A 25,388-nucleotide genomic window follows, 5' to 3' on the forward strand; every position below is an offset into this window, starting at 1 on the left:
GTCTCTTGTGCCCTAATACATGCCAGCTGTTAGTTGTGTGTGTACATCATACATCTTCCCTGGATAATAGCATCTGTGCTTCTGGCTTAGGCTGAGACAACTGATTGGATCTCTACACTCACCTGCATAACCTTGTAAGCAAAGGACTGTCCAGCCTTACTATGGGCTTGATTGGTGAGTATAGTATGTGGACAGGCTGGCTCATTTCAAATCATCTCACATTGGTTCCTTTTTCTTTGACAGTTCATTCTTCAATTTTCATCGCATTGAATGTATTTTACTACAAGAAGCAAGACAAAATCAGGTGGATCTTTCATAGTTGGGTTGGGAATCTTTGGAACTAAATATCCAAGTTCATCTTGGATATTTTGTGTGGTGGTTAATTTTGTGTCAACTTGGCTAGACAGTAGTATTCAGATGCTTGGTGAAATTATCAGCTAGATGTTTATGTGAAGGTATCTTAAAGATAAGATACATACAGTTATATAACCACCCTATTATCAAGATGTAGAATATTTTCATCATCCCAAAGGTTCCTTCATGCCTTTTGAAATCACTCCCTATTCCATAATTATATTATTATTTTTTTAGGGTGAAAGTTTGAGTTCAATGAAAAAATGAACATTTGAAATAAAACAGTAACTTTTAACTTTATTCTTCAGAAAAATGGTATTTTTAAAGCTAAAGTAAACATATAAATAGTTAAGTACCTAAAGTGAAATTAACCTTAAGTGTTCTGATTGATGTCTTTTAATCACATATATATACCCATATAACTACTACCTAGAACTAAAGAGAGCAAATTTCCAGCACAACATAAGATTTCCTTTTGTCTTTTCCCATTCTGTACCACACCTTACCTCCATAGGCAACCACCCTTATGGTCAGGTTTTCCACGTTTTAAAATTTATATCAATAATAAATTGATTAACCTAGTGAGTGTGTTTGACTTTTTTGTTTAGCTCATGAGAACTGTGAGGTTTTGTGAAATTGCTGTCAACAGCTATACTTCATTTTGGTTTCTAAATTAGTGAATATTAATCCATTGTATGAAAATGCTACAAATGCTTTGCCCAGTCTCTGAATGTTCATGGGAACAATTTGTACTTTTGCCATTTATAAATAAAGCTGCCGTGGACCCTGCTGTATGTGTCTTTTTATGGGCATGCACTCCTGATCCTCTGGTGAGGGAGGTTAGGGAGGACAAACTGCCAGTCCAAAATACATGAGTCAGGAGCATGAAATATTCAATGTAAAGAATATGATCATTAATTATGTAATTTTTAAAATGTTGATAGATGGTAATTAGACTTATTGTGGTGATTATTTTGAAATAAACAGAAACGTGGAATCACTACACTGGGTAACAGGAAGTAACAGTGTTCTTGGCCAATTCTACGTAAAAAAACAAGCACACTGAAAAAGATCTGGTATGTGTTTATCAAGGCTAAGGCTGGGGATGGGAGAATTGGATGAAGGCAGTCAAAAGGTAACAACTTCCAGGTGTGAGATAAATTAGAACCAAGGATGTAGCGTACAATGTGGTAAATATGGTTAATATTGCTGTATCTTATGTATGAAAGTTAGTGGAACAGTAAGTCCTAAGAGTTATTTTCACACACAAAAATATTTTTCTATCTTTAATTTTGTATTTATATGAGATGATCTGAAAGTGAAAGTCATTCAGTCGTGTCCAACTCTTTGTGAGGCCGTGGACTAGACAGTCCCGGAATTCTCCAGGCCAGAATCCTGGAGTGGGGAGCCTTTCCTTTCTCCAGGGAATCTTCCCAACCCAGGGATCGAACTCAGGTCTCCTGCATTGCAGGCGATTCTTTACCAGCTGAGCCACAAGGGAAGCCCAAGAATACTGGTGTGAGTAGCCTATCCCTTTGCCAGTGGATCTTCCCAACCCAAGAATTGAACCGGGGTCTCCTGCATTGCAGGGGGATTCTTTACCACCTGAGCTATCAGGGAAGCCCATATGAGATGATAGATATTCACAAAAGTTGTAGTCATCATTTCAAGATATATATAAATTAAATCATTATGCTCTATATATGGAATCTAGAAAGATTGTACTAACGATCCTACATACAAGACAGCAAAGGAGACACAGATGTAAAGAACAGATGTTTGGATTCAGTAGGAGAAGGCAAGGGAGGGATGCCTTGAGAGAACAGCACTGAGATACATACATTACTGTATGTAAAATAGATAACCAGTGCGAGCTTGATGTATGAAGCAGGGCACCCAAAGCCAGTGCTCTATGACAACCTGGAGGGGTATGGTGGGGAGGGATGTGGGAGGGGAGCTCAGGATGGAGGGGACACATGTATACCTATGGCCGATTCATACTGATATATGGCAAAACCCATCACAATATTCTAAGATAATTATCCTTCAATTAAAATAAATAAAATTTAAATACAGAACAAAATAATTATGCTCTGCACACTTGAAACTTATGCAGTGCTGCATGTCAATTATATGTCAAAAGAGCTGGAAAAAATAATAACCATAAAATATGCTCCCCAGTCCATGGGATTCTCCAGGCAAGAACATTGGAGTGGGTTGCCATTTCCTTCTCCAGTGCATGAAAGTGAAAAGTGAAAGTGATGTTGCTCAGTCGTGTCTGACTCTTAGTGACCCCACAAACTGAGCCTACCAGGCTCCTCTGTCCATGGGATTTTCCAGGCAAGAGTACTGGAGTGGGGTGCCATTGCCTTCTCTGACCCATACATAAGTATCATATAAATACAAAGAATTCACCATAACTTGTGTACTTGGTATTAAGATCTAATGTAATTTTCAAAAAATCTCCTCACTTCCCTGCTGCTGCTGCTGTGTCACTTCAGTCATGTCTGACTCTGTGCGACCCCATAGATGGCAGCCCACCAGGCTCCACCGTCCCTGGGATTTTCCAGGCAAGAACACTGGAGTGGGTTGCCATTTCCTTCTCCAGCGCATGAAAGTGAAAAGTGAAAGTGAAGTTGCTCAGTCGTGTCTGACTCTTAGCGACCCCATGGACTGCAGCCCACCAGGCTCCTCCATCCATGGGATTTTCCAGGCAAGAGTACTGGAGTGGGGTGCTTGCCACTGCCTTCTCTGCCTCACTTCCCTAGGCATGTGAAAATACAGATAATTCAAAGGCTGGGAAAAACTTCACCTATTCTCTAGAAATGTTTTAATAAAAATTAATATTTTATGTTACTTTGAAGCCAGTCCACACCCAGTCCCACACAAAGTTGTACACGGACATAACAGGTGTTGAACACAATAGCTTATTGTGAAACCACCAATAGAAATCATTTATGGACATTGTAAAACATTGAACTTTGATATTTATTAAATGGCACTAATTGACTAGCTTCATTGTAAGGCACTTAAATTCGAAGTCACGTTTGCTAGCTGCAAATGAAGTAGATTTTAAACCTCAAAGACGGCCACTGGAGTATTTGTGTGAATGTATCATCAGAAAATCGAACATGTTTTTGCTAATCAATATTGTTCTCACCTTGTGGTTTTCCTGTGCTCATGGGCAAGGTAAGTTGAAAAAGGTATGAACACTCACCCTTCCTCCTACTTCGTTTCTACTTTCATGTATGTATTTTTGATTGAATCAACTGGCAGAAATAGTCTTCAGGATGTGATAACCATAAAGAATACCTTAATGAAATGATGATCACATATTCACCTGAGGGGGAAATAAGATAAATTATCTTCTACATCCTCTGAGTACCACAGTATGCAGAGCCACTGAATATTGATTTGTGAGGTCATGTGAATATGCTCATGAAAATGTGAACAGAAAATATGTCACAGAAAAGCTAGAGTATGACTCCAAAATGTTTAGGGGATTCTTCTTTGTAATACAAGAAATTTAGAGAACAATGTATATCTTCATAATCTTATATGTGGTAAGATTATTGATTTTGCAGATTCACACTTCATCAAATACTAAATTTTAACTATGTTCAGTTGACTGTATTTCAATTATATCTTAGTAAAGCTACTAAAAGTCATTAACATCACTGCCAAATTAATGTTTTAACAAAATTAGCTACAGGTAACAGGCATCTCTTTTAACAAAATCCGGAGTATATTCTTTATTTCTGCTGCAATGCCAAAACTTTAAAATTGTTTTCAGAGAGCATTAGAAATTGTGAATTTTTTTAAAAAAAATTAATCACTTCTATCTTGAAATTTATAAGTTCTTCATTATGATGCTTTTCTTCTGTTTTTTTTTTTTTAATAATTCAGTCCTTTCTTTCTTGTAAATATGTCTTCTAATGAGTTTTACGATTCCTCATTAAACACTGCTACTGCTAAGTCGCTTCAGTTGTGTCCGACTCTGTGCGACCCCAGAAATGGCAGCCGGCTTCCCCGTCCCTGGGATTCTCCAGGCAAGAACACTGGCGTGGGTTGCCATTTCCTCCTCCAATACATGAAACTGAAAAGTGAAAGTGAAGTCGCTCAGTCATGTCCAACTCCTAGCGACCCCATGGACTGCAGCCCACCAGGCTCCTCTGTCCATGGGATTTGCCAGGCAAGAGTACTGGAGTGGGGTGCCATTGCCTTCTCCAACACTAGGTGTGACTATAATATGCATTGCTCTGCATTATTGATTTCATAATATGTTGCATGTTGGGTTTTGCATATTATTTAAATCAATTTGTCAATTTTCCTCATAAACAATGTTTACAACACAACAGAGCTTCCTGTCCAGTCCTAAGGGTAACAATTAAAAGCACCTCAGGTCCCAAGTCACCTATAAGAATGGCTCCATTACCAGAGTGCTTGCTGAAAGGGAAGACAGATGTGTTACTCAGTTTATCCCTGGTTCTCAGGTATATGGGAGATGGTCTATTAATCAGTTACAGAAAATATTAAAGGCATATTTCTAAGTAAGAGAGATAGCAGAGGAGAAGGAGTATACAAGAATGAGAGAAATTTGGAATTTTGACAAATCCTTGCCTGATATTCCAGTTGAAAACCAGTCTTCTCATTAGCAAGGGAACTCTTTCTAAAAGTGGCCTTAGAGATAAATGTTCTGAATATTTGTGAATAATTATTTTTCACAATAGATAAGTGCTTCACAATTGTAGACTTCTTGTAAGAACTACTTCCTCATCCAACAGAAATAGAAAGTCATATCTTTTTCTTAATTGAAACTCAAAATTACAGAAATAGATTCATCATCTGTTGTTCATGACCCATTCTCATCATGAAATCACACTTGTTAACGACATATGCTGAAAACTGAAAAATCCAAGAGTAAAGAATAATTATTCCAAATCTCCAACAGTGTTGGAAACATACACTAGAATGTTAACCAAAAGGAATGAGATTAAATTAGTAGTTTATTCCCAATACGGGAAGTGAAGGGGAAGGGGAAAAAAATCCAACATTACAACATGTTACAGCATTAGAGTATCCTGCATGCAACCGTACACTTACATTTACCAGTGTACTGTGTATTTTCATGATATTAATTCACATGCTTCAATTTCACCTTGAATAACTCTTTTCAGGGTTTCTAGTAAGGCAAGTCTAGAGGTATTCAGTTCCCTCAGCATTTGTTGGTCTGGAGAAGTCTTTATCTTCAATTCATTTCTGAATGACAGTATTCTTGGCAGTTTTCTCTTTCAGCACTTGGAATATATCATCCCACTTTCTCCTGGCTACTTAGGATTCTGCTTTGAAATATGCTTAGAGACATATGAGTGTTCCTTTGTAAGTTTCAAGCTTTTATGTTTTGCTTTGATTTTTTTTTCATGCTTTAAGATTTTAAGCCTTTAAGACTTCAAGCCCTTAAATCTTCTCTGTTTTTCTTTAATTTTTGAAGCTTCATTATAGTATGTGTTGTAGCTGCGTCTTAATGTTGATTTTGTTTCAGTTCAGTTCAGTTCAGTCACTCAGTCGTGTCCGACTCTTTGTGACCCCATGAGTCCCAGCATGCCAGGCCTCCCTGTTCATCACCAACTCCCGGAGTTCACTCAAACTCACGTCCGTCAATTCAGTGATGCCATCCAGCCATCTCATCCTCTGTCGTCCCCTTCTCCTCCTGCCCCCAATTCCTCCCAGCATCAGAGTCTTTTCCAATGAGTCAACTCTTCACATGAGGTGGCCAAAGTACTGGAGTTTCAGCTTTAGCATCATTCCTTCCAAAGAAATCCCAGGGCTGATCTCCTTCAGAATGGACTGGTTGGATATCCTTGCAGTCCAAGGGACTCTCAAGAGTCTTCTCCAACACCACAGTTCAAAAGCATCAATTCTTCAGCGTTCAGCTTTCTTCACAGTCCAACTCTCACATCCATACATGACCACAGGAAAAACCATAGCCTTGACCAGACGAACCTTTGTTGGCAAAGTAACGTCTCTGCTTTTGAATATGCTATCCAGGTTGGTCATAACTTTCCTTCCAAGAAGTAAGCGTCTTTTAATTTCATGGCTGCAGTCACCATCTGCAGTGATTTTGGAGCCCAAAAAATAAAGTCTGACACTGTTCCCACTGTTTCCCCATCTATTTCCCATGAAGTGATGGGACCAGATGCCATGATCTTCGTTTTCTGAATGTTGAGCTTTCAGCCAACTTTTTCACTCTCCACTTTCACTTTCATCAAGAGGCCTTTTAGCTCCTCTTCACTTTCTGCCATAAGGGTGGTGTCATCTGCATATCTGAGGTTCTTGATATTCCTCCCGGCAATCTTGATTCCAGCTTGTGCTTCTTCCAGTCCAGCATTTCTCATAATGTACTCTGCATATAAGTTAAATAAACAGGGTGACAATATACAGCCTTGACCCACTCCTTTTCCTATTTGGAACCAGTCTGTTGTTCCATGTCCAGTTCTAACTGTTGCTTTCTGACCTGCATACAGGTTTCTCAAGAGGCAGGTCAGGTGGTCTGGTATTCCCATTTCTTTCAGAATTTTCCAGTTTCTTGTGATCCACACAGTCAAAGGCTTTGGCATAGTCAATAAAGCAGAAATAGATGTTTTTCTGGAACTCTCTTGCTTTTTCCATGATCCAGCAGATGTTGACACTTTGATCTCTGGTTCCTCTGCCTTTTCTAAAACCAGCTTGACCATCAGGAAGTTCATGGTTCACGTATTGCTGAAGCCTGGCTTGGAGAATTTTGAGCATTACTAGCGTGTGAGATGAGTGCAATTATGCGGTAGTTTGAGCATTCTTTGGCATTGCCTTTCTTTGGGATTGGAATGAAAACTGCCCTTTTCCAGTCCTGTGGCCACTGCTGAGTTTTCCAAATTTGCTGGCATATTGAGTGCAGCACTTTCACAACATCATCTTTCAGGATTTGAAATAGTTCAACTGGAATTCCATCACCTCCACTAGCTTTGTTCGTAGTGATGCTTTCTAAGGCCCACTTGACTTCACATTCCAGGATGTCTGGCTCTAGGTCAGTGATCACACCATCCTGATTATCTGGCTTGTGAAGATCTTTTTTGTATAGTTCTTCTGTGTATTCTTGTCACCTCTTCTTAATATCTTCTGCTTCTGTTAGGTCCATACCACTTCTGTCCTTTATCGAGCCCATCTTTGCATGAAATGTTCCATTAGTATCTCTAATTTTCTTGAAGAGATCTCTAGTCTTTCCCATTCTGTTGTTTTCCTCTATTTCTTTGCATTGATCGCTGAAGAAGGCTTTCTTATGTCTTCTTGTTATTCTTTGGAACTCTGCATTCAGATGCTTATATCTTTCCTTTTCTCTTTTGCTTTTTGCTTCTCTTCTTTTCACAGCTATTTGTAAGGCCTCCCCAGACAGCCATTTTGCTTTTTTGCATTTCTTTTCCATGGGGATGATCTTGATCCCTGTCTCCTGTACAATGTCACGAACCTCATTCCATAGCTCATCAGGCACTCTGTCTATCAGATCTAATCCCTTGAATCTATTTCTCACTTCCACTGTATAATCATAAGGGATTTGATTTAGGTCATACCTGAATGGTCTAGTGGTTTTCCCTATTTTCTTCAATTTAAGTCTGAATTTGGTAATAAGGAATTCATGATCTGAGCCACAGTCAGCTCCCGGTCTTATTTTTGCTGACTGTATAGAGCTTCTCCATCTTTGGCTGCAAATAATATAATCAATCTGATTTCAGTGTTGACCATCTGGTGATGTCCATGTGTAGAGTCTTCCTTTGTGTTGTTGGAAGGATGTTTGATTTTGTTTAGTCACATATAAACTTCATGAACTTCGATATCCAATCACACCCCTGATTTTGGAAGTTCTCAGTTATTCTTTAAATTAGCTTTCACACTCATCTCCCCTTTCCTCCTTCTGAAAATTCAAGAGTTCACAAGTTAGTTCTGTTGATGCTGCTCCATAGATCATATAGACTTTTTTCATTCTTTTTTTGTTTTTTGTTTTTATTTTTGTTGTTGTTGTTTTATTTTCTTTTTATTCTCCTCTAACTGGATAACTTCAATATGTCACCTATCTCACAGATTCTTTCTTCTGCTTGTTTCATTCTGTGGTTGATGCTCTCTAAAGCATTTTCATTTCATCCTTGAATCCTTCAGTACCACAATTTCTGGAGTTTTTATATGATTTGTTTATTTTTTTAAACTGCTCATTTTGTTCATTTATTGTTTTCCTGCTTTTGTTTGACTGTCTTACTGTATTTTCTTGTAGCACATGGAGTTTTTAAAAACAGCTGTTTTTAAATCTTCATTGGGTAAATCACAGGTCTCCAATCTTTGGGTGGAAATGTGCATGCATGCATGCTAAGTCACTTCAGTTCAGTTCAGTCGCTCAGTCGTGTCTGACTCTTTGTGAGCTGTAGCAGGCCAGGCCTTCCTATCCAACACCATCTCCCGGAGTTTACTCTAACTCATGTCCATTGAGTTGGTGATGCCATCCAACCATCTCATCCTCTGTCATCCCCTTCTCCTCCTGCCCTCAATCTTTCCCAGCATCAGGGTCTTTTCAAATGAGTCAGCTCTTCGCATCAGGTGGCCAAAGTATTGGAGTTTCAGCTTCAACATCAGATTTTCCAATGAACACCCAGGACTGATCTCCTTTAGGATGGACTGGTTCGATCTCCTTGCAGTCCAAGGGACTCTCAAGAGTCTTCTCCAACACCACAGTTCAAAAGCATCAATTCTTCGGTACTCAGCTTTCTTTATAGTCCAACTCTCACATCCATACACGACTACTGGAAAAGCCTTGACTAGACGGACCTTTGTTGGCAAAGTAACGTTTCTGCTTTTTAATATGGTATCTGCTGCTGCTAAGTCACTTCAGTCATGTCCAGCTCTGTGCGACCCCAGAGATGGCAGCCCACCAGGGTCCCCCGTCCCTGGGATTCTGTAGGCAAGAACACTGGAGTGGGTTACCATTTCCTTCTCCAGTGGGTGAAAGTGAAAAGTGAAAGTGAAGTCGCTCAGTCGTGTTCAACTCCTAGCAATCCCATGGACTGCAGCGTACCAGGCTCCTCCGTCCATGGGATTTGCCAGGCAAGAGTACTGGAGTGGGTTGCCATTGCCTTCACCGAATATGCTGTCTAGGTTGGTCATAACTTTTCTTCCAAGGAACAAGCGTCTTTTAATTTCATGGCTGCAGTCACCATCTGCTGTGATTTTGGAGCCCCAAAAATAAAGTCTATCACTGTTACCATTGTCTCCCCATCTATTTGCCATGAAGTGATGGAACCAGATACCATGATCTTAGTTTTCTGAATGTTGAGCTCTAAGCCAAAATTTTCACTCTCCTCTTTCACTTTCAATAGGCTCTTTAGTTCTTCTTCACTTTCTGCCATAAGGATGGTGTCATCTGAGTATCTGAGGTTATTGATATTTCTTCTGGCAAACTTGATTCCAACTTGTGCATCATGCAGCCCAGCATTTCTCATGATGCACTCTGCATATAAGTTAAATAAGCAGGGTGACAATATACAGCCTTGATGTACTCCTTTCCCAATTTGGAACCAGTCTGTTGTTCCATGTCCAGTTCTAAGTGTTGCTTATTGACCTGCATATAGATTTCTCAAGAGGCAGGTCAGGTGGTCTGGTATTCCCACCTCTTTAAGAATTTTCCACAGTTTGTTGTGATCCACACAGTCAAAGGCTTTGGCATAGTCAATAAAGCATAGTCAACCTTTCTAGAGACTCTCAAACTATCTCAGATCTTCTACGGGGCACCTTCTGACACTGATTATCCCTCTTTTCCCAGAATTTCTGCGCCTTGTCTGTATCCTGTAATGCACAAGAAAGGGCGCTGACAGCCTGTCTTTTGTTTCCCCAAAAGCAGCACCACACCTTGAACTCGTGGTCTCCTCCTGTCCCACAGATTTGAGCCAGATTTCTGTGCACACTCACTGGTGACCTGTCAAAGCTTGCTCTTGCCTCCGATGTCAGTTGTACCCACAGGGAGCTGGCTATAAGGTGGGAAGGTGTGTGAGTGAGGCAGACAGAGTTTCTGTGAAAAACTGGACTTCCGCATAAGAACTTAGCTCCATGTTGATTTTCTAAGATAGTGTTTACAGGGGCTCTTGGACTGTGGCTGAGAGGTTGAAAGCTGGTTCATGAACCACTGTAGGCACCACAGTCAGGACAGAGGTCTGTCTGCCTTTACCTCATGCATGTATGGGTGAGACTCCTTCTGGGTCCCTTGGCATAGTGTGTTGAGTCAGACACCTCCATCCAGGGCAGGTTTCTCTGTGGATGGATGTCTAATTTCTGTTGTTGGGTTAGAAGCAAAAATAATGGATGTCTTATTATTCTGATGTGAATATATTTCTTGTTTTATCATTTTTCTGGACTTTCTGTGTTGATATCTGTACATTATATTAAATGTCCACTTTTCCTAGTCTTCACAGACCTGTCTCATACATAGAACCCTTTCATCAACCAGCCTAGCCAGAGATTCTGGGTGCCTCTCTAACCTCTATGCTCATCCAAACCACTGTCTTTGTTTTTAGCATCTTGCAGGGGTCTAGAGTATGCCAACTCCCATTAGTGTCCTGAGAGAGGTAGGCTAGAAGCCAGAATAGTTGGTAAACCTGGGAACTGGAGGTTATCATTTCATTCACTCTGGACTGAGCTGGGGAGAGGAGCTGTGCAAATGCATGCACGCTCCTTCAAACCTTGTGCTCTTCGAAACCATGATTCAGCTCTCTGTAGTCCCCAGGCACCAAGCAAACTCTGGGCTTCCTCAGCTCTCAGGGACGGGTTAGTTAGAAGCCAATTCCTCGGGCAGCAGCTAAAGAAGATGAGGGTCTAGATGTGTGGTGTGACTCTTCCATGAAGAAACTTGGAGCTGCTCACTCCACATGTAGCTGGGAAATGACTTGTGAGGAGTGCTGGCACAGCCATTCATAACTGCTGTTTCGTTCTCTGTAATCCCAGGAAACTGGAAATGCTGGGCCTCCCAGAGGCAGGCAAGGAGAAACCAGACCCTGGACTAGCAGCTACATTAGCATGGATCTCCTTACATATGTTAGTCATCTCAAGTTTTTATACATTTTTTGGTCCTAGAATCCCTAGTGCAATGAGTGTAATTGTGCTAGTAAGAGGATATAATTAATAGATGAAACCATTTTGATTATTAAGATAAAATATTATTTATACTTTTTTTTCATTTCAAGTGAAACCTTGTGATGTTCCAGTAATAAAACATGGAAGGTTATATTATGCATTTAAAGGATACTTTCCAGCGAGTGTAGGTCAACAGTTTTCCTATCGCTGCAACCGGTATTTTGTAACTCCTTCACAAAGTTCCTGGGATTACATGACTTGCACCCTGAAAGGATGGTCTCCAGAAGTGCCCTGCCTCAGTAAGTAAACCTCTTAAATTTTATGTGTATAAATCTTTCAAAGTGTGAAGAGACACTAGTACTCACTAGTGAGTACAATTAGGTCTTGTATACAACAGGAAGGCTGAGGAACAAGTTCTATGAGTAAAAAGATCCAAATAGGTCTTCCTTTCCTGAGGAGCTCTTCCTGGAAATCACAGGAGAATTATAGAGACCTTACAAGAATATCTGCATCATTTATACGTATTTTAATTATAAAAACTAAAGATAAATGACATGGAGTATTCATTTATTTTTTTTCCTTTTTAATAAGTGTGGTAGTAACTTTCCTTTTTATTAAGTTATATGTTATTTTAGAATACTAATGCACTGTCAGGTAAATACTATAAAGTTAATTTTTGCTGTGCTTTTACCAAACATATGTTATTTTTCTATTCTGTTGTTTTTATGATCCTTAGGACAATGCACTTTCAATTATTTGGAAAATGGATATTACACAAACTCCCAAGAAAAGTATTTACAAGGTAAAACTGTAAGAGTCCGCTGCCATGATGGCTATAGTCTTCACAATAATCAGAACACGATGACTTGCACAGAGAAGGGCTGGTTCCCTCCTCCAATATGCGTCCGCGTCGGTGAGTAAACTGGGCTCAGACCCCAGTATGTTCCTAAGTTTCTAAGACTCAGCTGTATTATCCACTGAAAAATGTGTAGATCAGCCTTTTGTTTTGTCTGAGGACCTATTTAATTTTATTCTTTAACAAGCGTGTATGAGTGTACAGATTCCTAGATAAGTGTATAACCAAATAAATGTGCCTATTGATGGACATTAGTCAAGAAAATGAAAAGAATCACAAAGAAGAAACCTGTAATGACAGGGTGAAGTTAGAAAGCTGGCAGAATAGGAGTTTTGCTGTCTCTCCTGATATAAACACAGCCTTTGACAGTCACGCATGAAGGAGTATCTTTGTGGGAGGCAAGGAGTCTAGCAGAGCGATTACAGCAAATACTCAAGACCCGGCACGTCACAGAGGCTTGGAGGAATAGCCTCACCCTTCGTGTGTCGCCCTCCCCTAAAGCGGCACAGCTTAGTGCCAAGAGGCCCCGCTCAGCACGGGATTTTACCTGTGGGGGAATCCGAGCATCTGACCAAGCGTGGCTTCCTCAGCCTCCAGCACTGATGAGAAGGCGCCCTTCTATCTCCCCTCATCCAGGACACAGGACACGGGGGTCACCTGCCTGGCTGAGGGGTGGGGAGAGGCCAGCTGTACAGCTTCCAGAGCTAGAACTCATTGAGGGACATGGGTCCCACTGACCACATTGGAGACACTACCAGGAAGCCCACCCTCTAGGCGTTGCAGACACCTTGCTTGTGGGTCCTGCTCACCCATGGGCACCTCAACACATCCACATCCCCCTCCCCCAGGGCCAGCTCCCTGTGTAGGTCCTCACGGTGGTGTCCCAAGCCTTTGATCTGTGAGACGTCCAGAAGCCAGTCTGACCCCTGGGACTGTGAGAAAGCACACAAACTGACTATTCAGCATTGCCCCAGGGAAGCAGCCGGGAAGCTGTCGGCACAGAGACTGGCTTTGCTGGGTGGAGAGAAGCAGACGAGCTTCAGAATTCTCTCCCAAGAGAAACTGAGATATGTGGCCAGGTGTATCCTTGAAAGAGGTCTGGAAAAGCCTCAAAATCCTATCAGTGACAGAGTGAACTTCTCTCCCCAAGGAAAGTCTGTAAAGACTAGAGGAAGTGACTGCTGCTTTAAATGCAAACAGCATGCTTTAAACGCAAAACAAACATGACTATAAGGAACACAAAGATCAAGGACTATAACACAAACAGAAGAACATAATAATTATACAGCAACTGATATCAAATAATGAAATGATGGATGTTCACTAAACTTACTGTTGTATTATATTATATATATTATATATAATTATTATTATTAATTAATTAATTATTTATAATAATTTATAATAATTTATAATAATTAATTAATTAATAATTAATATTATATATATAAGTCAAATCATTACACTGTGAGTGATCGGTCACTTCAGTTGTGTCCGACTCTTTGCAACTCCATGGACTGTAGCCTGCCAGGCTTCTCAGTCCATGGAATTCTTGAGGCAGGAATACTGGAGTGGGTTGCCATGCCTTTCTTCAAGGGATCTTCCCAATCCAGGGATCAAACTCACGTCTCCTGCACTGGCAGGTGGATTCTTTAACACTATCACCACATTTAACACCCCATAACCTGTGTAGTACATAAGATCTACTGTAATTTAAAAAAAATTTATCAGTTTCCATAGCCCATGAAAATACAGATGATTCAACAGGCAGAAAGAACTTCACCTACTGTCTTGAGATGTTTTCTTGAAAATTAGTATTTTATATTACTTCTGGAGCCAGTTCATACCTGGTCGCACATAAAGCTATGGCTATACTTGTCAGGTGATGAATAAAGTAACTTACCATGAAACTACCAACAGAAAACATTTAGGGATAGTGTAAGACATTGAACTTTGATATTTACTAAATGATGCATTAACCAGCTTCGCTGTAATACACTTAATTTCTGAGTCACATTTGAGAACTGCAAATGAGGCAGATTTTAAACCTCAAATAGTGCAACTGGAATATTTGTGTGACTGTACCATCGAGATAAACCTAACGTGCTGTTACTAATCAATGTCTTTCTCACCTTGCGGGCTTCCACTGCTTAAGGACAGGGTAAGTTGAAATTGATTCAGACACTCAGCCTTCCTCCTTAATGTAATTTTATCTACTTTCATGTGCATATATTTTTGATTGAATCTCCTGGTAGAAATAACCTGCAAGGTGAGATACTTATAAATAATACCTTAATGAAAAAATCAACATGTTCACCTAAGGGGGAAATAAAATGAATTGTTTTCTGTATTCTGAATACCACAGTGCGAAAGGCCACTGAATATTGCTTGTGAGGTCATGTGGATATGCTCATGAAAATGTGAATAGAAAATATGTCACAGAAAAGCTAGAGTATGACTTGAACATGTTTGGGAGATTCTTATTTGTAATATGAAGAAACTTTGGGGAACAATGGTTATTTTCATAATCTTGCATAGGGAGATGATTTTGCAGATTCAAACCTCATCAACTCCTATATTTTAAATATGTTTAGTTGACTATATTTCAAAGTCACTAACAACGCTGTCATGCTAATGTTTTAACAAAATTAGATCTAGGTAACAGGCATATCTCTTTTCACAAAATGTAGAATATATTCTTAATTTTCAGTGTAATGCCAGTATATTTAAATGCCAGTTCATTTAAAAATTGTTTTCAGAGAGTGCTGAAAACGTTGAAAACGTAAAAAACTGTTCAATGAAAAACTCTGGGCTGCAATCCTGACACTGTCCTAAAGGTTCCCAAGGGATTCTGTGCACATTTCAGTCTAGGAGCCATGGCTACAGCCTCTTGTACCTTACATCCCCTCAATCTTACTGAGGAGTTATACACACACTCACTGCGGTGTCCTTAAGCATTTGCCCAAAATATCATTAAAGAGTAGTTTTGTAAATTATACCTTTATTTTTCTGTTATTTTGTCAGATCTTCTATTTGGATCTTTTGGTCATCTTCTTCCTTCAACCGTGTTCTCCTCAATGTGTGTTAATCCCACTTTTTTACACTAATGAATTGGCAACAAAGTCATGAGACAGACTCCTTTATTCAGTATATCAAACTTTGTATGTTTTATGGCACTTATATGTAATTTATATATTATGCATTTAATTAATTTTTGCATATTCAAATCATTCTTTTTCTTAATTTCACTGGTTTCATATAGAATCACTTTTAATTTTGGCAATTTTTTTGTGTTGGCGCTGGATGTATATCAAAATTAAACCTTCCTACTCATATCAGTAAATGTATTCATAATTTGACTATTCATAAAAGTTGCAGTGTTTGCACTGCCACCAAGTTTTTTTCCAAAAAAATGTCCTCTGTCCTTCCTACAATGTCCCTTCTAATAACTTACAATATATAGCACTTCTTCTAAGATGATGGAATCTCAGTGTGCTTTTCTTTAATTACCCATGATTGGTTAGAGAGCGCAGATAGTCTCCTTCATATATTGGTACTTTTGGTTTCAAGTTCTTGCTTATGTGAACAGCTGGACACACATCAGAATGGTGATTTTAGGACACATGTGTGCACTTCTGTGTGATATCATGTAAGCTCCTGTAAAATCGTTTATTACTTTCAATTAAACTATCAAATATGACAAGCAGTACATAAGTTAAATTTCAGAGTTAATGAAACATAAAATCTTTCTTCCATTTATTCCTAGGACTTCCCTGTGGACTTCCACCTTCAATTCAGAATGGTGCTGTACGTCACAAGAAAGACAGTTACCAATATGGAGAAAAAGTCACATACACCTGTGACGAAGGATTTAGGATTTATGGATTTGCGTCTATAAGATGTTTAGGAGGAAAATGGTCCCGTACACCAAAATGCATAAGTATAGTGCATTTCATTTTATTCTAATGCTGATAAATATCTTTAATTAAGAGCATAGATGGTACAAATATGAAACTAAGCAGTAATTCTAGAACTTTACAAGGCATCTTGTGAAAGTTCTGAATTCTAGTAGGGAATTAACAATCCTAGTAATAACAGAAGTTTGAAAACAGGAGCTAAATTATCTCATTTTCACATCAACTTGGGTGCAGTTTGGACATCCTCTGATAAACATTCTCAGATTTCTGGTCTTTGTTCCACACGACTGTATCACAGTTGACCTCTGCTTATCAGTCTTATCACTACTCAATGTACTGTTAATTTATCAATCATTTCTTTATAATACATAATTTTCTAAGACACGTGACGTAATTCAAGGTAACAGATTTTGATACAAGAAACAGAAACACGTTTATAATGTAGGTGGCCTGCAATGGGGAAAAAGAATTTAAGTGTGAGAAGTATGCTCTCAAGCATCACACGCATCCCTATCTCTTTGAATATCACCATTCCCATGTTGTACTTCTGATGAATATAGAGACACTCAGTGTGACTAGGTCAAGATGTCTGACATGTGTTTTAAGTTATAAGAGAAATTTGTACAATATTCATTGGTTTGATATGTACCTATCAATTTTTCTGGAATATAATCATTGGTCACTATGTATTTTTAAAGATGGACTAAACTAATATATATTCCTTTTTTTTCAGGCACAGATTGTTTTAACTTGCCCAGCTTTGATGATGCTGTACTCACAGGCAAGAAGAAGAAATCATACAGATCAGGAGAACAAGTGGCTTTTAAATGTCGACCATATTATCAGCTGAATGGATCCAACACTATACAGTGTGTTAAGAGCAAGTGGATAGGAAGGCCAGTGTGCAGAGGTACTTTGGTAAAATTTTTAAATTTTATTGTTAAAGTATCTTAAGTAATATAATATTCACCATCATTAAATGGCCATAGATTATTCGTTGTTCTTATTGTCGTTCAGTCGATAAGTCGTGCCTGACTCTTTGCGACCCCATGGATTACAGCACACCAGGCTTCCCCGTCCTTCACTATCTCCCAGAGTTTGCTCAGACTCATGTCCATTGAGTTCATCTCATCCTCTGTCACCCTCTTCTCCTGCCTTCAATCTTTCCTAGCATCAGGGTCTTTTCCTGTGAGTTGGCTCTTCACATCAGGTGGCCAAAGTATTAGAGGTTCAGCTTCAGCATCAGTCCTTCCAATGAATATTCAGGGTTGATTTCCTTTACAGTTGACTGGTTTGATCTCCTTGCAGTCCAAGGGACTCTCAACAGCACCACAGCTTGAACCCATCAATTCTTCAGCACTTAGCTTTCTTTATGATCTAACTCACCCATCCATACATGATGAATGAAAAAAAAACATAGCTTTGATTATACTGCCCTCTGTAGGCAAAGTGATGTCTCTACTTTTTAATACGCTATCTAGGTTTGATACAGCTTTCCTCTAAGGAGCAAGCATCTGTTAATTTCATGGCTGCACTCACCGTCCACATTGATTTTGGAGCCCAAGAAAATAAAATTAGTCACTGCTTCTACTTTTTCCCCTTCTATTTGCAATTAAGTGATGGGACTGGATGCCACGATCTTAGTTTTTTGAACATTGACTTTCAAGCCAGCTTTTTCTCTCTTCTCTTTCACTCTCGAGACTCTTTAGTTCCTCTTTACTCTCAGCCATTAGAGTGGTACCATCTGCATATCTGAGGTTGTTGATATTATTCCAAGAAATCTTGATTCCAGCTTGTGATTCAGCCAGCCTAGCATTTCACATGATGTACTCTGCATAGCAGTTAAACAAGCAGGGTGACGATATACAGCCTTGTCATACATCCTTCCCAATTTTGAACCAGACAATTGTTCCATGTCAAGTTCTGACTGTTACTCCTTGACCCGCATACAGGCCAAAAAAGTTTATGTCTCAACATAAAAAGAGATGGGATTGTGTTCTCAGTGTTTAGCGTTGTAGCCCAATAATTCTAAAAGCACATCCCTGGCACAGCAATCTCAGTATATTCTGGAAAACTGTTAGATATGCAAGCAGATTCACAGGCTCATTCAGACCTGTTGAATGAAAACCTCTGGGGCTGCAACTCTGACACTGTTTTAAGGAATCCCAAGGGATTCTTTGCATATTTCAGTTTAGGAGTCAAGGCTACAGCCTCTTGTACCTTACATCCCCTGAATCTCACTGAGGGATGACCCATCACTCACTGTGGTATCCTTAAGCATTTCCAAAAAATACCATCAAAGAATAGTTTTGTTTCCCAGATACGTTTGAATCTTTTAATTAATCATCTTCTTCCTTCAACAATGGTATTCTTCAAAGTGTGCTAATTCTTAATCAAGTTTCTAAAGAAGTATCTACTGTGTTTATTTTTCTAGGTGTCTTAAGTTACAGTTAATAAACAGAATGACTATAAACCAAATCCTGATGATTTAAATCAAATCCATATGATCTTATTATTATGACTTTCTTATGGTTTATAAATTCATTGTGAATTTATATAACACTGATTTTACTAAACTCAGAAAGAGTTGTCCAGAAAAGCTCTCATTTTCACTGGCCTGAAATCGTGTATTAACCTGCTAGTGAAGGCTGGGGCAGAGATTTAAGGTAAAAAAAGCTTAATTTGCACTGAAAAATATTGCTTTATCTCCTTTTCCTTAATCTTATATGTAAACTTATTGAATTTAGCAGTCTTTCATGACAGATTACCTATTGAATTTAAGTAACCATGGAATATATTTGACATTCACTCATTGGCTTATTGTTCATAAGGATCATTATATTAGAAATACTTTTTTTTCTTTTTTTCAGATGTTTCCTGTGTGAATCCACCCAGAGTGGAAAATGCAGTTATACAAAGTGAGAAGCCTAGGTATCGAAATGGTGAGAGAGTACGTTATAAATGCACCGGAACTTACGACATTTTGGGGGACATAGAAGTGACATGTTTAAATGGAACTTGGACAAAACCACCTCAGTGCAAAGGTAGAGTATCTTGTCTACCCACTCATTGATTTAAGAGAAAGTTCTATACAGTCAGCAAAAACAAGACCAGGAGCTGACTGTGGCTCAGACCATGAACTCCTTATTGCCAAATTCAGACTTAAATTGAAGAAAGTAGGGAAAACCACTAGACCATTCAGGTATGACCTAAATCAAATCCCTTATGATTATACAGTGGAAGTGAGAAATAGATTTAAGGGCCTAGATCTGATAGATAGAGTGCCTGATGAACTATGGAATGAGGTTCGTGACATTGTACAGGAGACAGGGATCAAGACCATCCCTATGGAACAGAAATGCAAAAAAGCAAAATGGCTGTCTGGGGATGCCTTACAAATAGCTGTGAAAAGAAGAGAAGCAAAAAGCAAAGGAGAAAAGGAAAGATATAAACATCTGAATGCAGAGTTCCAAAGACTAGCAAGAAGAGATAAGAAAGCCTTCTTCAGCGATCAATGCAAAGAAATAGAGGAAAACAACAGAATGGGAAAGACTAGAGATATCTTCAAGAAAATTAGAGATACCAAGGGAACATTTCATGCAAAGATGGGCTCAATAAAGGACAGAAATGGTATGGACCTAAGAGAAGCAGAAGATATTAAGAAGAGATGGCAAGAATACACAGAACTGTACAAAAAAGAATATTGGAGTGGATTGCCATCCCCTTCTCTAGGGGATCGTCCCAACCTAGGGATCGAACCTGGGTCTCATTCATTGCTGGTGGGTTCTTTACCAGCTGAGCCACCCATGTGCTCCTGCACATCAACCAGGAGACATTTAGGTTGTCTCTGTGGCCTGCCTATTGTAAATAGTGCTGCAGTGAACTGTGGTGTTGGGGAAGACTCTTGAGAGTCCCTTGGACTGCAAGGAGATCCAACCAGTCCATTCTGAAGGAGATCAGCCCTGGGATTTCTTTGGAAGGAATGATGCTAAAGCTGAAACTCCAGTACTTTGGCCACCTCATGCTAAGAGTTGACTCATTGGGAACGACCCTGATGCTGGGAGGGATTGAGGGCAGGAGGAGAAGGGGACGACAGAGGATGAGATGGCTGGATGGCATCACTGACTCGATGGACGTGAGTCTGAGTGAACTCCGGGAGTTGGTGATGGACAGGGAGGCCTGGTGTGCTGTGATTCATGGGGTCGCAAAGAGTCGGACATGACTGAGCAACTGAACTGAACTGATCTGATCTGATTAGGAATAAAATATGTTGATATAAATAGATATTGAAGAAGTTCTTAGGGAATAATTTTTTGATTAAAAGAAAATGATGGTGCTTAACATATTATTTTGTGGAATGAATAAATAATCTCACATACATATTTTATGAAATAGTTTACCAGATTTGAACGGTTGGAATCATGGAAAATTTCCAGTCTTAAATATTAAGATAGTTATTTCTTGAAGAATAAATGTGTTAAAGATACCATAAGTACATTTGACAGCCCAAGGAATTTCACTCTGAGACATGCAATAGGCAACTGGGGTCTGATAATAGAATGTGGCGTCTTTTGGGATTCTTCACATATGGGTGATATTTAAAGTTATGAATGAGTTGAACTCATTCAGGGAATTAGTGTACACATAAAAAAAAAAAGTCTGAAACTTGATCTTAGGACGCTTCAGTGTTTAGAGTTCAGAAAGGAAATCTAAACAAGAAATTGTTGTAAGTCATGTCCCTAAGTTATGTCCAACTCTTTGTGACCCCACGGACTACAGCACACCAGGATTCCCTGTCCTTCACTATCTCCCAGACTTTGCTCAAACTCATCTCCGTTGAGTCCGTGATGTCATCCAACCATCTTATCTTCTATCGCTTCCCTTCTCCTCCTGTCCTCAATCTTTCCCAGCATTACAGTCTTTTCCAATGAGTTGGCTCTTCACATCAGGTGGCCAAAGTATGGAAGCTTTAGTTTCAGCATCAGTCCTTCCAATGAATATTCAGGGTTGATTTTCTTTAAGATTGACTGGTTTAATCTCCTTGCTGTCCAAGGGACTCTCAAGAGTCTTCCAGTTTATCAAGTTAATTTTTGCCTGGTGTGAATTTTTGGCAAATTCTACTTGAATATGTTTTCCTGTTTAAACAGCATACAGCTCAGCATACTGTTTTTGTGTTCACCTGCCACTCTGTCTTTAAACTGAAGTATCTAGACCATTTACATTTAAAGTAACTACTCTTAGGGACAGTGTCTGCCATTTTATTATTTGTTTTGTGTGTGTTTTCTTTGTTTCTCATCTCCATTTCCTTTTCTTCACTGTGGCATTTTGAACACTATAGAATAATTTAACTGTGACACATCTGCATTGCTTTCAAGTACATGCTTTCTCTGCAGGGCTTTATTAATATTGCTCTAGGCATTAAGGTAACATAGGTAGTTTATCACTCCCTACTGTTGCTGACATTTTATCACCTCAGGTGAAATGTGGAAACCTTATTTCCATTTAGATTTATTTACCCTCCCCACATTTTTAACATAAATTCCTTAAATATTCCCTCAACATATACTGAGCACTATATCAAATGACATAATTTTGCATGACCATGATCTAATAAAATCATTAGGGAAAAGACAGTCTTATTATATTTACCCCTGAATTTTAAAAATCAATTCTATTATTTTTCCTTCCTTCCTAAAGTCTCAATCCCTTTTCTATTTTCCTTTCTATCTTAAGAATTCCCTTAGCAATTCTTTACGTAGGTCTGCTGGCGACAAATTCTGTTTTCCTTTGTCTGGGATGTCTTTCTTTCTCCTTTTAATCCTATAGGATGGTATCACTGGATATAGAATTTGGGGTTGATGATTCTTTTCTTCCAGGATTGGAAAAATGATGTCACTTTTTCCTGGCTCTGTTGTTATGGATGAGAACTCTACTGATGCTTGGATCCTTTTTCTGTATAAGTATTGCATAATATCTATCTAGCTGCTTTTGAGATTTTTTCCTTTGGTTTCCAGCGATTTAGTTATGATGTATCTTGACATTAATTTCTATGGGTTTATACTGTTTGGAATTCTTCAGATGTTTTAATATGTGGTGTTGGAGAAGACTCTTGAGAGTCCCTTGGACTGCAAGGAGATCCAACCAGTCCATTGTAAAGGAGATCAGTCCTGCGTGTTCTTTGGAAGGAATGATGCTAAAGCTGAAACTCCAATACTCTGGCCACCTCATGCGAAGAGTTGACTCACTGGAAAAGACTCTGATGCTGGGAGGGATTGGGGGCAGGAGGAAAAGGGGACGACAGAGGATGAGATGGCTGGATGGCATCACCGACTCGATGGACATGAGTTTGGGTGAACTCCGGGAGTTGGTGATGGACAGGGAGGCCTGGCGTGTTGCAATTCATGGGGTCGCAAAGAGTCGGACATGACTGAGCAACTGAACTGAACTGAACTTTAATATGTAGACTTGTGCTTTGTGCCCTATTTGGAAAATATTCAATCATCATAGTTATTTTTTCATCTCAATCCTCTTTCTTTTTAACTTCGGGGTCTCCAATCTTTTACTATCTTCCTATGGTTGCCTGAAGCTCTGTCCATTTTTTTTTTTCAGTCTATATTCAAAGTTAGTCTGTAGTTAAGCTTTTATCCCTCTGTCATCTGCAGTGTATTATTGAGCCTATCCAATGTGTTTTTTAAATTATATTAGTCTTTTTTTTTAGTTCTATAAATTCAATTCCATTAAGAAAAAGCATTTACCAGTTATTTCAATATCTGTGTCATCTTGGTGTTGTCTTCTGTGGATTTGTTTTTTCTTTTGAGGCTTTCCAGGTCCTTGGTATTATGAATGATCTGTATCCTAGACTTTTGGGGTATTATCATTTTTGAGACCCTAGATTTTATGGAATCTTTCATATATCAGGCCTCCATTACTGCCAAGCAGGGTGTAAGTCAGGGTCCCCACCTGGCCTCCAGTGACTCAGGGAGAAAGGGCAGAGCGATCTTGCTTCCCAGCCATGTGAGTGGAGGTCTGGGCTTCTCGCTCGGCCCCTGCTGATCAAGGCAGGGAGAGAGTTAGTCTTAGGCTTCTGTTACGGTGTATTTCTAGAGTAAGTCAGTATTATAAAAATTCTTTGTCTCGCTAGCCTGCTCCGTTTCTGGGCTTCCCCAATGTCTCAGCAGTAAAGAATCCACCTACAGTGTAGGAGCTGCAGGAGATGTAGGATTGATCCCTGGAGGAAGATCCCCTGGGTTGCATGGCAACCAGTATTCTTGCCTGGAGAACCCCATGGACAGAGGAGCCTGGCGGGCTACAATCCATAGGGTCGCCAAGAGTTGGATACAAGTAACTCAGCAGGCATACACACACCACTTTCTGGGCCTCTGATGAAAAAGATCAAGTATTTCTTGAGATCTTTTTTTTTTCTTTTTGCTTGAAGTTGTTATCATTTCTGGGTTGTCGTCTCAGTGGCTTGACCAAGATACACAGAAAGCAAATTAAAACCCAAGCCACTGTCTGCAGTGTAATTTCTTGAATCTCAAGATCTCTAATCAGATTGACATCTTCTCTACATCTTTTAAAATCTCCTGTGTTGGTTTTTATAATGTCAGGATTTTTAATTATAAGAAGGAATACTTCACAGATGTAATAAGCATCTCAACTTGTCCCAGAAAGGAAGTCCACTATTCAAATCTGTAATTGTTTGAATTTTATTTAAGGAGTTGATGGAGCTAATGGTTTTTTGTAAACAATTTGAAAATCAATAAAAATGACTAGAGATTCAAGACACTGCAGTATGTTGTACATAAGGACAAAAGAAATGTTTTATTTCCCTTCAGTATCCATCTGCCTAGCATACATTCACTAAGAAAATGTATTTTAATACCAGAACCCTGCACAGAAGACATATTTGTGAATGTATTATGTGTGATTTCAAGTGGGGTAAAAGTAAACCTTAAAAATATGCCTTTCCTGTTAAGTGATTGGATTTTCTTCAATAAATCATTTCTGTCATCAGAAGTCACAAGTCTCAATATTACATAGTAGGCTACATTTTTTTCCTTTATTTTAAACTGTGGGGGGTGGTGGTTTTTCAGTAAATCAAACAACACAGAATTTAGACTCTCAAGGAAAATGTGGGCCTCCTCCAACAATAGATAACGGAGACATCACCTCACTCCTCACACCTGTATATCCTCTGCGGTCAATTGTGAGTGTCAGTGCCAGGCCTACTGTGAGCTTCAGGGAAACAGAAACGTGGGTAAGAATGGAGAGTGGGCTGAGCTGCCAAAGTGCTTGGGCAAATGCCTCAGTCTTCCCATGGATCCTGGGGAAATCCTGGTACTGGGCATGAGGCTTAGCTGTTTATAATAGAGCTTTTGTGGACTAACAAGCCATTCTGTTGCGTGCTTGATTACCAAATATTACTATGTGTGGAAATAAAGTTTGAAAATCTTCTGGTCAGGAACAATAGCAACAAGAGGTTCCTTAATGAAATCTTTCATAAGTTAATTGACATTGTAAGTCTATGATTATAACATTTAATTATTACACTAAATATAGTACCTCATTCTTACTTTTAAAATAATGAAACCTGCATGATAGATTTTCAATGAGTTGGTTTGGAAAAGGTTTTGAGAAGGAATTTTTGGACTAGAGAAGATTCTACTCGAAAGCTTGAAATTCTGTGTAAAATATTTGTTCACTATATAATATTTTATGTTTATATTTTTATCTTCAGAGGCCTGTGAAATTTCAGAAGAAATGATGAAGAAACATAACCTACAGTTAAAATGGACTTCAAAAAAACTTTACTCAAAAACACAGGATCATATTGAATTTATATGTAAACGTGGATATCATCCAGTGACACCGTATCCCACATTTCGAGCAGCTTGTCGGGAAGGACAAGTGGTGTATCCTCACTGTGGACAAGACACTGGTTAAATGCAGTTGTATATACATGTACTGAGAAGTTTCATTATTAATCCAGTTCTCAGTTTATCAAGTATTGTTTAACTCATTTTGATTCATAAATCAGATGTTATGGGGACGATGAAATTATAATCAGGAAGACTAATGAATCACTTCTTTAAAGCACCTCATTAAACTTGGCAAACCAA

The 25,388-nt window shown here is 39.1% G+C and overlaps 1 protein-coding gene across 1 annotated transcript; it reads left to right on the forward strand.

Moving 5' to 3' along the window:
- The first annotated feature begins 3,374 nt into the window (after positions 1-3,374).
- Positions 3,375-25,388, forward strand: LOC133228188 (complement factor H-related protein 3-like). Its single transcript, XM_061383675.1, has 7 exons — positions 3,375-3,543; positions 11,607-11,795; positions 12,233-12,409; positions 16,119-16,292; positions 17,003-17,179; positions 19,140-19,313; positions 25,007-25,388. The coding sequence occupies exons 1-7, from the start codon at positions 3,486-3,488 to the stop codon at positions 25,210-25,212; spliced, it is 1,155 nt and encodes a 384-aa protein (XP_061239659.1). The 5' UTR covers positions 3,375-3,485; the 3' UTR covers positions 25,213-25,388.

The sequence above is a fragment of the Bos javanicus genome, chromosome 16, assembly GCF_032452875.1.
Source record: "Bos javanicus breed banteng chromosome 16, ARS-OSU_banteng_1.0, whole genome shotgun sequence".
NCBI lineage: Eukaryota > Metazoa > Chordata > Mammalia > Artiodactyla > Bovidae > Bos > Bos javanicus.